The sequence below is a fragment of the Musca vetustissima genome, unplaced genomic scaffold, assembly GCF_032173495.1.
Source record: "Musca vetustissima isolate MV318-11 ecotype Yass unplaced genomic scaffold, APGP_CSIRO_Mvet_v1 utg29001, whole genome shotgun sequence".
NCBI classification, from domain to species: Eukaryota; Metazoa; Arthropoda; class Insecta; order Diptera; family Muscidae; genus Musca; species Musca vetustissima.
The window spans coordinates 82,505-96,434 of NW_026889625.1; the positions used below are offsets into that span (position 1 = coordinate 82,505).

General features: G+C 34.5%; 1 protein-coding gene across 1 annotated transcript; it reads right to left on the reverse strand.

Moving 5' to 3' along the window:
• Positions 1-5,751: 5,751 nt before the first annotated feature.
• On the reverse strand, positions 5,752-12,773 carry LOC133337315 (uncharacterized). The gene is made up of 2 exons (XM_061545550.1): positions 12,762-12,773; positions 5,752-6,885 (listed from the first exon to the last, which is right to left on the reverse strand). Exons 1-2 carry the CDS (start codon positions 12,771-12,773, stop codon positions 5,752-5,754), a joined length of 1,146 nt encoding a protein of 381 aa, XP_061401534.1.
• Positions 12,774-13,930: the final 1,157 nt, after the last annotated feature.

Genomic DNA, 13,930 nt, shown 5'->3' on the forward strand with positions numbered 1-13,930 from the left:
GTCCTTTAGAAGGGTCTTCTATTAGCTCTGGAAGGTTCTTCTCCTATTTGTCTATAGACCTCGTATTTTGTGCATAGAAGTCTTTCAAATATCCTAAAGCGATTTATATCTATAAAATACCTCTGGAAGCATATTTCTTATACCCTTCACCTCACTGTGGTACAGGGTATTATGTCTTTGTGCATATGTTTGGCAACAGACAAAAGGAATCGAGATATACCCATGGTTCCATTTGAGAATATGCATAGAATCTCTTTTTAAGTCGAATTATGCATGTCCGTCTGTCCGTCCGTCCATGTATTTTTGTTAACAAAGTACAGGTCGCATATGTGATCCAATTTGGATGAAATTTGGCTCAGTTCACTTATTTAGCCCAAGGACGAACCCTATTGAAATTGGGAAAAATCAGTTCAGATTTAGATATAGCTCCCATATATATTTTTGTACGATTTTATGTATATGGTGCACTAAAGTCCCTATATGTCCTTCAATTTGCACGAAATTTGGCACAGCGTACTGAATTAAGTCTAGAACGATGTGTGTTAAATTTCCTGAAAATCGGTTCAGATTTAGATATAGCTCCCATATATATTTTCTTACGATTTTATGTATATGGTGCACTAAAGTCCCTATATATCCTTCGATTTTCACGAAATTTGGCACAGCGTAATTAAGTAGGCCTAGAATGAGTTGTGTTAAGTTTCGTGAAAATCGGTTCAGATGTAGATATAGCTCTCATATATGTTTTCATCCGATTTTAGGTAAATAGTGCACCAAAGTCCCTATATATCCTTCGATTTCACGAAATTTGGCAAAGCATTCTGAATTAAGCCTAGAACGACGTGTGTTAAGTTTCCTGAAAATCGGTTCAGATTTAGATATAGCTCCCATATATATTTTCGTACGATTTTATGTATATGGTGCACTAAAGTCCCTATATATCCTTCGATTTTCACGAAATTTGGCACAGCGTAATGAAGTAGGCCTAGAATGAGTTGTGTTAAATTTCGTGAAAATCGGTTCAGATTTAGATATAGCTCCCATATATAATTTCGTCCGATTTAAGGTAAATGTTGTACCAAAGTCCCTTAATATCTTTCGGTTTGCACGAAATTTGGTACATCGTAATTAATTGCAGACTGGCATGTTTATGGATCCAATTTAATTTTACTGGTCCTTTAAAAATGCGACGTCTGTTAGGATTCATTTGTTGAATATACCCAAAGTGGTGAAGGGTATCATATAGTCGGCTCCGTCCGACTTTACATAGCTTTTACATAGCTTTAATATTACGTTTAGCGGAAATTTTACTGTGTGCGTGTGGGTGCTGAATTAGGGAAAGAATGGAATGCAATTCTAGGCACAATCGAGTGAAGGGAAAGTCGGCGGTTGTTAGCAACAGAAATAGTAGTCAAATAAATGGTTGCAAAAATGACAAAGAGACGGAGAGCGATATACAAAATTAAAATTCATTAATTTTTATATATGGAAAACTTCTTCTATTATAGACCTCCACAAACCTTATTCAAATAACTGATATTTATAAAAAATCCGCTATACGGCCTTTTTAGTCGCTTGTAAAGGCTATTCTGTCTACAGAGGACTTCTAGAAGGGGTTCTATCTTTGCAAGAATATGTAAATGGCCTTATATTTATAAAGAATCTTTGTCAAGGCCTTTTAGGGTCTTTGTCCTCTTTAAATATATTCTAATTATATAAATCCCGAATAAAAGGACTCTTGAAGACTCTTCTATTTAAAGAAGATTATTAAAAGGGTCTTCTGTATCTATACAAGAATTCGGAAGAGTATTTTACACATATATGGAAAACTTCTATAGGGGACTTTTGGCTATTGACCAATTTTAGAAGTACATTCTTTGTAAATAATTCTTCATGGGTCTTTGGCCGATAAAAGACCTCAAGAAACCCCCAGTGAAGATCTTCTATTTATTAAAAAACAAAATCAATAGAAGACATTATTTGTGGGTAGATGAAGGCCCATCTGCCTATACAATAACTTTAGAAGATTATATTTTATATGAAAAACTTCTTCTAAAAGGGTGTTTATTGTATTGAACCTCTAGAAAACCTCTTTAAAGATCTTCTAATTAATAAAAACCCCTAATAGACCTTTAGGAGCTTCTGTTTTCTCTATCTATAGAAGAATTCGTAAAGGGGGATCTTATGTCTGGCTTTAGGTCCGCTCTGGAAGTGTGTTCTTTGTACAGAACACCTTAAGGGTCTTCGGGCTATAAAAGACCTCTTGAAACCTATTGATAAAACTGTGGGACAAAATTGAGGTTATAGTCTGGAGGGTGAAAAATTCCTATTGGTGTTGAAAGGCCGTTGTGAGTATATGAAAACCCCAAAAGGAAAAATTCGCCTAAGGTTAAAGTTCGAAAATTTGTCATGTTTTTGCTGGCGACCCTATTATACTTAAAGTGAGAGAGCTTCATATCTTTATTAATACCTATAGTATGTATTTTTTTAAGATTGAGAAAAGGAACCGGTTTTCAAAAATATCAAACCGAATATTATGATAATAAAACCGGTTTCAGTATTTTATATACATATCTGTAGAAAACTACTAAACAAGCGTTATAATTTTATTGAACCGGACTGTTATAGGTTTTATTATCTGAATATCCGGTTCAAAAATTTTGAAACCCGGTTCCTTGTTCGTCTAAATTTATTTTTTGACATTTAATTTTCTAAAAACATATATAGTTATGTCAAATACGTCAAAAAAAACCAGTAAGGAAAGTAGTAAAGTCGGACGGGACCGACTATATGATACCCTTCACCACTGTGGGTATATTAAACAGATGAATCCTAACAGACGTCGCATTATTGAAGAACCATTAACATGAAATTAAACATGTCATTCTGCAACCTATACTAAATTTTGGACAGGTATAGAGTTGCTTCTTACGATGGGACAAAATAATGTAAATAAATTTAAAGCGAAATATCGAAATATAGGTTACACTTATTTCAGTATGGTTTTTGCATTCGGCCACATTTTGAGTTCTTTATTTACTTATAAATCCAAAATCGGACGAAAATATATATGGGAGCTATATCTAAATCTGAACAGATTTTCACGAAATTTAACACACATCGTTCTAGACTTAGTTCAGTATGCTATGCGAAATTTCGTGCAAATCGAAGGATATATAGGGACATTGTTGCACCATTTACATAAAATCGGACGAAAATATATATGGGAGCTATATCTAAATCTGAACCTATTTTCACGAAATTTAACACACATCGTTCCAGACATAATTCAGTACGCTATCCCAAATTTCGTGCAAATCGAAGGATATATAGGGACATTGATGCACTATTTACTTAAAATCGGACGAAAATATATATGGGAGCTATATCTAAATCTGAACCGATTTTCACGAAATTTTACACACATCGTTCTAGATCTAATTCCGTACGCTATGCCAAATTTCGTGCAAATCTAACGATATATAGGGACTTTGGTGCAATATTTACCTAAAATCGGACGAAAATATGTATGGGAGCTATATCTAAACCTGAACCGATTTTCAGGAAATTTAACACACATCATTCTGGACCTAATTCAGTACGTTATGCCAAATTTCGTGCAAATCGAAAGATATATAGCGACTTTGGTGCACCATTTACATGAAATTGGACGAAACTATATATGGGAGCTATATCTAAATCTGGACCGATTTTCTCGAAACTTGGCAGACATCACTCTAGGCTTAATTCAGTACGTTATGCCAAATTTCGTGCAAATCGAAAGATATATTGGGACTTTGGGGCACCATTTACATGAAATCGGACGAAACTATATATGGGAGCTATATAGAAATCTGGACCGATTTTCTCGAAACTTGGCAGACATCTCTCTAGGCTTAATTCAGTACGTTATGACAAATTTCGTGCAAATCGAAAGATATATAGGGACTTTGGTGCACCATTTACATGAAATCGGACGAAACTATATATGGAAGCTATATCTAAATCTGGACCGATTTTCACGAAACTTGGCAGACATAATTCTAGACCTAAATGATTAGGCTGTACCAAATTTCGTGCAAATCGAAAGATATATAGGGACTGTTTACATTAAATCGGTTAAATATATATATGGGAGCTATATCTAAATCTGAACCGATTTTTCCCAATTTCAATAGGGTTCGTCCTTGGGCCGAATAAGTGACCTATGCCAAATTTCATCCAATTCGGATCATAAATGCGACCTGTACTTTGTTTACAATTTAACATGCACAGACAGACAGACAGACGGACGGACGGACATGCATAAATCGACTTAGAAAGTGATTCTATGCATATTCTCAAAAGGAACCATGTGTCTATCTCGTTTCCTTTTGCCTGTTACAAACATATGCACAAAGACATAATACCCTGTACCACAGTGTGGTGAAGGGTATAAAAAAAAAAAAAATAAATAAATAAATAAAATAAAAAAAATAAATAAAAATAATAATCAATTTCGAGGAAAAACTAACCGGTTTTCAAAATGTTTGAACCGGATATTAAGATAATAAAACCGGTTTCAGTTCTTTATATGCATATCTTTAGAAGGCTAATAAACAAGCGTTCTAAATTTATTGAACCGGTTTTATTATCTGAATATCCGGTTCAAAAATTTTTGGAAACCGGTTCGTTTTTCCTCGTAGTTTATTTTATATACCCCTTCCATTGAAATTCCAAACCATTTTTTTTTAGTTTTGAAAAAAAATATTCTCTTTTTTCATTTATTTATTTTTTTATTTCGTCTTAATAATAAAATTTGGCTATATATAAATTGTTTCACTATATATGATTAGAATACTATTGACGTCTCATGGTACAAACACACTTTATAAATATTATTATTATTTTACAAATACGGTTGTTAGCTGGACGGCACTTAGAGGTTCAGAGAGGAACATTTTAAAACTTATCCATAGAGTCTTTGGGGTTCTTCGGGGAACACCATAAAAAACATGGTGCCAAAAATCGTATATATATATAAATTAGTTATCCTTATAAAAAAATCTTATCGTAAGTTGACATTGCCTTAAAAATTGAAAAAAACTTAGAAATGTACTGTACAAAATAAAAAATGGCTTAGATGTAAATTAAAAAAATCTCTAAATAATATTAACTACAATTGGGGGTCAAAGGGGTGGATTATTTAAGGTTAGGGTTTTTAAGAGATTATTTGAGGCCTAATTTTTATTATTATCCTTGGTTCCTTGGTACTGTATCTACTGTACTAACAATCTCTTAACTACTATCCTTAATTGGTATTGAATAGTTTTTTCCTATTTTTTCTTTTGAGGCCATTATCACGTTGAGGTTATACTAGGTCCATGGGGGTCATTATCCTATTTCTCCTGTGGGAGAAGAGGAAGCAGAATAAGCCTTGTAACAAAGTCCAGTCTCATCAGGGAATTTTAGGTCTCTCACTTTTTTTCTTCTTCTCAATTGTAATTTCATAATTCTCATTAGCCAAGACACCAACCATTCAAAATCACTCTGAAGCTCTCTCTTTCGCTCTCGCACTCTCTCTCAACACAATGAGGGTCAAGTTTTTGATGACTTGATTGCGATTCGGTTTTATACGGGTTTATTTTGTGAGATCGTTTCAGATTGTTTCGTTTAGTGATGCTGTTCGGAAAACAAAAGAGATCAAGAAAAAACAGAGAAAGAAAGAAAAAAGAGAGAGAGAAAAAATTTCGAATTAGTAATCATCGGGATTTACTGATGATGATGATAATAACTATGACTATAATCATGACTATATTTCTCATGATCCACCTCTTCTGGTTCTTCGTGTATTTCCTTGATCTCTTCGACCTCCTTGTGGCCACCCTCTTCCTCCTTTTCTTCGACTTTGTGTTCAGGTTCGTGATGTTCGATTTTCTTGTATTGGAATTCAGGTTCCTTGTACGAAATGTGTTTCTCATGATATTCGGGTATGTGTTTCTCTAAGTGGACTGGCACAGGCTTTTCATAGGGTACATGTACAGGATAGTGAACCTCCTTTTCAACCTTCACTGGAACTTCCTTAACAACGGGATAGGGTTGTGGGACATGTTCCTTAACTTCATAGGGTACGGGTTTTTCAACATGCACTGGCACGGGTCTGTCATAGGGGACATGTACGGGTACAGGGACCTTCTTGATAACATGTACAGGTACTGGTTTCTCCACTTCATAGGGGACGGGTTTCTCCACCTTATAGGGGACGGGTTTCTCAACTGGAACCTTAACGGGATAATGCACCACCTTTTCAACGGGATATGGTTTCTCCACAGGCACATGGACCTTCACAGGGTATGGGACCTTCTTCTCCACTGGATATGGTGCTGGAACATGCACCTTAACGGGCACATGCACCTTCTTCTCTACGGGATAGGGTGCTGGTACGTAAACCTTAACTGGGACTGGACGATCATAGGGTACATGTACTGGTACTGGAACTTTCTTTTCGACGGGATATGGAGCTGGCACTTCGTGAGGAACTTTAACAATTTCTTTCACTTCATAAGGTACATGCTTGACCACGGGATATGGTTTGGGCACTTTCACCTCATAGGGAACGTGAACAATCTTTTCAACGGGTACATGGACTTCCTTTTCCACCTTGACGGGATAGGGAATTTTCTTGATAATTGTTAAAGTTTTCTCCTCATGGACAGGATAGTGATGGACATGATGATGATAGGTTTCATGATGATGAAGTCCACGTTTCGATTTGGTGGTTTCTTCAGCCTGCTTTTCATCATTTGCCTGCTCCACTTGTTTTTCAGCTGCGGCGGATTTCTGCTTTTCTTCTTCGGCCCGCACTGTGGCGACTAGTAGCAGTGCTGCCAAAAGGAACGTTGATCGCTGGAATAAATGGGGAAGAAAAAGAAGAAGAGAGAGGAAAGGGGGATTTATTAGAAAAATATCATAATAGGGGGCAAAAGTGGACCTAACCTCAAAATCGGAAAATCAAAATTCGTAATTTTTTGTAAACTTTTTAACTGGCATACAAATCTACTCCATAAACCAATTTAATTTTTTTGTCCGAATTTGCTAGGCCTAAAAATCGCAAGGGCGTAAAAGTGTCGGACCTAACCTCAAAATATGAAAAAATGAAATTTGTAATTTTTGGAAGTTTTAGAATGCCAATATCATCTACATAAAGTTCCAAGTCGAAATTTTTTTGTTTGATGTTTCTAGGACCAAAAATGGGGAGGATCGAAAAGTGTCGGACCTAACCTCAAAATATGAAAATCTTAAATTTGCAATTTTTTGGCATTTTTGCGAATGCTATTAAAGTCTGTACCATAAACAAATTGAAAACAAATGTTTTTTCGGAGTTTGTAGCATCAAAAACCACAAGGGCCGACAGGTAGCGGACCTAACCTCAAAATATGAAAAATGAAAATTCTTAATTTTTTGATATTTTCTTAATGGCATATATATCTGAACTCAAAACAAATTTGAAAATTTTTTATCCGGCATTTCTATTACCAAAAACCGCGAGGTTCGGAAAGTGTCGGACCTAACCTCAAAATAACAAAGTTATAAATAGGTAGTTTTTTTGGTATTTTTGTGAAAGCTATTAAAGTCTGAACCATATACCATGAAAAAAACTTCATTCGAGGTTCCTAGCGTTAAGGTCCGGAAGGTCCGAAATGTTTCGGACCTAACCTCAAACTATGAAAATTTTAAAATTGAAAATTTTTAAATGTTATTTTAATCTGCACAACAAAAAACAATTTAAAATTTTTTTGTCCGCGTTTTCTATCTCCAAAAAAACCGCGAGGTCCGAGAAGTGCAGGAACTAACCTCAAAATTCAAAAAATTTAAATTCATGATTTGTTTGTGTTTTTAGGAAGCCATTAATATATGCGCTTATAACCAATTTGAAAATTTTTTATCCGAGGTTTCTAGCAATGAAAATCGCAAGGGATAAAAAGTTCCGATCTTTCGAACATAACCTAAAAATACGATTTTTTTTAATTTTTGATTTTTTCTGTTTCAAAATAATCTGAACGTCATTACAATCCAAAGGAAATTTGTTTGAGGTTCCTACGATAAAAAATGGCGAAGGCCGAAAAGTAGCGGATCATATCGGAATAAATTTTAATGGTAATTTTTCCGTTTTTTATTAATTTTTGGTATTATAAGTAGTCCATGATGTTCAGAAGGTCCTAACAATTCAAAAGAAATTTGTCGAGCTCTCTAGGATCAAAAATGACCAGGGCTGAAAAGTGCCGGACTTCGTATAAAAATTGGAATGGAGTCCATAATATTTTAGGTAGAGCTTTGAAATTTGGTATGGAGGTTTACCTTACACCGACTTCATTTGGTATTGAATATGAGCCAAATCGGTTCAGATTTTGTCCTGGACCTCGTATGACCCTCTTACAGACTTTTGATATTTTGAGTATTTTTTGAAATTTTTAAATAGTTTTGGTATTCCACATGGATCTGCAGGCCATAAAAAAATCAACATAAATTTGTCTGACCTTTCTAGGACCAAAAAAGGGCAAAGGCTGAAAAGTAGCGGACTTCGTATAAATATCAAAACGGAGTCCACAGTTTTTTAGTTAGACCGTCGAAATTTGGTATGGTACACCAAGGCCGTTTGGTATTGAAAATCAGCAAATCGGTGAAAATTTTATCATAGACCTTCGATGACCCTGTTACCGATTTTTGGCATTTTGAGGAATTTTTGAATTTTTTTTACATTTTAGGTTACAATATCGATCTAAATGCCATTAATATTAAAAAGAAATTTGTGTGGCCTTTATAGGACCAAAAATGGCCAGGGCTGAAAAGTAGCGGACTTCGTATAAAAATCGAAATAGAGTCCACAATTTCTTAGTTAGACCGTCGAAACTTGGTATGGATGTTTACCTTACACCAAGGCCGTTTGGTATTGAAAATCAGGCAAATCGGTGAAAATTTTGTCATAGACCTCCGATGACCCTGTCACCGATTATTTGCATTTTGGAATTTTTGATTTTTTTTTAATATTTTAGGTTACTTTATGGATCTAAAGGCCATATAAATTCAAAAGAAATTTATCTGAGCTTCGTAGGACCAAAAACGGAAAGGGCTGAAAAGTGCAGGACTTCGTATTAAAATCATAATAGAGCCCACAATTTTTCAGCTATAACTCTGAAATTTGGTGTGGAGGTTTACCTTACACCGATTTCATTTGGTATTGAATATGAGCCAAATCGGTTCCGATTTTGTCCTGGACCTCGTATGACCCTCTTACCGATTTGAGATATTTTGAGGATTTTTTTTTGAAATTTTTAAACAGTTTTGGTATTCCACATGGATCTGTAGGCCATGTGGCCATGTCCTTTAAAAAAAAATATATATATATTTTTGAATTTTTTTTTGAATTTTTCATATTTTATGGTGAACAGAATGTCCTTACAATTCGAAAGAAATTTGTCTGGTCTTTCTAGGATCAAAAATGGCAAGGGCTGAAAATACCGAACTTTTCTTTAAAATCGAAGTGGAGTCCTCAAAATTTTAGTTAGGGCTTTGAAATTTGCTATGGAGGTTTGTTTCATGTCAAGGTTATTTGGTAATGACTTTGAGCAAAACCGGTGAAAAATTTGTCATGGACCTCCGATAACCCTGTTACCATTTTTTTTGGGATTTTGAGAATCTTTTACAATTTGTTTTGAAATTTTTGGTATTCCATATTGATTGCAAGTCATAACAATTCAAAAGAAATTAGTCTTGCCATTCTAGAACCAAAAATGGCAGGGGCTAAAATGTGTCGGACTTTGTATTAACATCGAAGTGAAGTCCACAATTTTTTAGTTAGAGCTTTGAAATTCGGTATAGAGGTTTGCCTTATACCAAGGTCTCTTGATATTGAAAATCGAGCAAAATCGATGCGAATATTGTCTTGGACCTGATATAACCCTGGTTCCGATTTTTTTTATTTGGAGGATTTTTGAAAATTTTAAAAATTTTTGGTATTTCATATTGGTTTGCAGGTCATAACAAGTCCAAAGAAGTTGTTCTGAGTTTCGTAATACCAAAAATAATCAGGACTGAAAAGTAGCAGATTTCGTATTAAAATCGATGTGAAGTCCACAATTTTTTTAGTTAGAGCTTTGAAATTTGGTATGGAGTTTTGTCCCATGTGAAGGTTATTTGGTAGTAAATATGAGCCAAATCGGTGCATGTTTTGTCATGGACCTCCGATGACCCTGTTTATCCATTTTTGGTATTTTGAGGAACTATTGATTTTGTTTTAACATTTTCGTTTACCATATGTATTCACAGGCCATAAAAATTCAAAAGAAATTTGTCTGAGCTTCGTAGGACCAAAAATGGCAAGGGCTGAAAATACCGTACGTTTCGTTAAAATCGAAGTGGAGTTCTCAAAATTTTATTTAGAGCTTTGGAATTTGGTATGGAGGATTTTCTGATATAAAGGTTATTTGATATTGAAAATGAGTCAAATCGGTGCAAGTTTTGTCATAGACCGCCGATAACCCTGTTATCGATTTTCGATACTTTTTTTTTTTAATTTCAAATTTTATTGTTCCATAATGATCTGCAAGTCATAACAACTTCAAAAAAGTTGGTCTGAGGTTGCTATGACCAATAATTGCCAAGGCTGAAAAGTAGCGGATCCTGCTTTGAAATCGGAATGGAGTCCACAATTTTTATTTCTTTCAATATTTTGTATTCCATATGAATCTGAATGTCATTACAATTCGAAAGAAATTTTTCTGACTCTTCTAGGGCCAAAAATGCCAAGGGTTTAGAAGTATCGGAACCAATCGGAAACTTATAAAAAATTATTTTTTTTTCGATTTCTATAAGTTTTTGTATTTCATGGTGAACCATTCCAGAGAAGTTTGTCTGAGGTTTCTACGATCAAAAATGGCAAGGACTGAAAAGTACCGGTCTTTGTATAAAAATTGGACTTCGTATAAAAATCAAAATAGAGTCCTCAGTTTTTTTAGTTAGACCGTCGAAATTTGGTATGGAGGTTTGTCTCAAGTGAAGGTTATTTGGTATTGAATATTATCCAAATCGGTGCAAGTTTGGCCATGGACCTTAAATAACCCTCTGACCGATTTTTGACATTTTGAGGATTTTTTGAACATTTTTTTAAGTTAGGCCGTTGAAAATTGGTATGGAGGTTGGACTTATGTGGAGGTTATTTGGTATTGAATATTAGCCAAATCAGTGAAAATTTTGTCATGGACCTCATATAACCCTCTGGCCGATTTTTGGTATTTTAAAGGATTTTGGGCTCTTTTCTGATTCTGATTGACTGAAATTTGTGTATTTAAGCATCTAGGCTAATTTTTGGTGAAACATTTGCGTCGAAAAAAAGTTAATTAAAATTGGTCCGGCATAAGACCCCTATGTAAGTACCTTCCGATTTTTGTTATTTTAAATTTAATTTTTCCAAATAGGTTCTTTAGTCGGTAGAAGGTCCATGAGGGGCATTTTTGCTCCTAATTGTCCTTATTGAATATGAGCCATATCGGTGAAAATGTTGTTATAGACCTCCGATAACCCTGTTTCCGATTTTTTATGTTTTTTTTGGTTCTTTCCTGAATCTGGTCGACTGAAATTTATGTGTTTCAGCATCTAGGCTAATTTTTGGTGGACAATTTACATCCAAAAAAGTTATTTAACATTGTTCCGACATAAGACCCCTATGTAGGTAGCTTCCGATTTTCGTTATTTTTAATTTATTTTAACTAAAATTCTTCCAAATGACTTCTTTAGCCGGTAGAAGGTCCGTGAGGGATATTTCTGCTCCTTATTATTCTTATTGAATATAAGCCAAATAGGTGAAACATTTTCATAGACCTCCGATAACCCTGTTACCGATTTTTGGTATTTTAAAGGATTTAGGGCTATTTTCTGAATCTGGTCGACTGAAATTTATGTGTTTCAGCATCTAGGCTAATTTTTGGTGGACAATTTACATCCAAAAAGTGTTGTTTAGTATTGGACCGGCATAAGACCCCTATGTAGTTAGCTTTCGATTTTCGTTTTTTTAAGTTATTTAACCTTAATTCTTCCAAATGTCTACTTTAGCTGGTACAAGGTCCACGAGAGATATTTCTGCTCCCTATTATCGTTATTGAATATGAGCCACATCGGATAATTTTTTTTTCATATACATCCGATAACCCTCTTACCGATTTGTTGCATTTAAAAGGATTTTGGGTTCCTTTCTGCATCTGGTTGACTGAAATTTATGTATTTCAGTATCTAGGCTAATTTTTGGTGGAACATTTGTATCTAAAAAGTTGTTTAACATAGGTCCGAAATTAGACCCCTATGTAGGTAGCTTCCGATTTTCGTTATTTTGAAGGTTTTTTACTCCAATTTTTCAAGTGATTTATTTAGCCGATAGGAGGTTTATGAGGGACATTTCTGCTCTATATTATATTTATTTAATATGAGCCATTTTTCATGGACCTCCGATAACCCTCTTACCGATTTATGATATTTTTAAGGTTTTGGATTATTTTTGAAAGCATTTTTTTTTAATTTATGTGTCCTTTCGTCTGCGCCAAATTTAGCGAAAAATATTGCTTCCAAATAATGTGTTCAACATTGGACCATAAGACCCCTATGTAGGTAGCTTCCGATTTTCGTTATTTTGAAGGTTATTTACTCTAATTTTTCAAGTGATTTCTTTAGCCGGTGGAAGGTCCATGTTAGTACTTTATTCCCCATATTATCCTTCCTTAGTTTATACTCACCATTAATTTCATTGTTAATCCTTGTTTATGTTGTTATTGTTGGTTTATCCTTGCAAAACAAATCACGCCTTGTATATCCTCCGAGAAAATGTAATCCTCTTCTAACAATAGTTGTACACAGTAATGCTGTTGAGATCGAATGTGCACACACACAGACACAAATACACGTACATATGAAAAGAAGAAGTAGGAAGAAAAAATATTCGTATGAGCGAAAAACAAAAGACTTAGGAAACGAACTTTCTTTTGCAGTTGCAGATATTTTTTTTTAGTTTTTTTGTTCGAATAAATTTTTTTTTTTTTCAGCTTAGTCTTTGAGTTCAATATTTTGATTTATTGTTTTTTCGTTTTGTATTGGCTTTAATTTTTTTAAATTATTTTTTTAAATCAATTTTTTTAAATATTTTTTTCAAATTTAATTTTATTTTTTTTTGAATATTTACTTTCTATCGTTCGAGTCACACGCAAATTGTTTAAGGAAACGCACTCCGTTTCTGTTTTTTACAACACTTTCTTGACGCTGTGCTTTTCTGCTATGCCTTTTTGGGGGGTTGTGTATAGCTGCACAGTAAACGAATTACTGATACCTGGCTAAGCGGGGCCACTAACTTTTATACTAAAACTGCATGAATTCGAAAAGAAAAAAAAAGTGAATCAAATCAAAGCAACCAACAAACCCACTGACATAGTGAGCCAGCCATAGGAAAAAAGGGGTGGTGCAGCAAACAAACAAACGAACACATACACACACAAACACTCTTGCATTACAAGAGCAGCAGTGGCAAACGCCAAAGTTATACGGCCAATAGCAACACCAGCTACAATAACACCACACTAGTCCGGGTATTATCATCATCATCAACAGCATTATCATGAGCATTATTGGCCAAAGACAACAACAACAAAACAATTCCCAACAACACCGGCTAACAATAATAATAACACATTACAGAAATATTTTTTTTTTCTGTGGAATCAAAATTAGTGGAGTTATTTTATCGAACCAGTTTTCTGGAATACCTAATTTGATGGATACAAGTCAATCACAGCGAATCCAAAAATAAAAAAAAAATTAAAATATGGAAACTCGAAACATACAACAATACCTCCATGGTCGAAGAAGAAGTCCCTGACATAACACCAAGCCGGCAGGTGTCAGGTTTCATTGT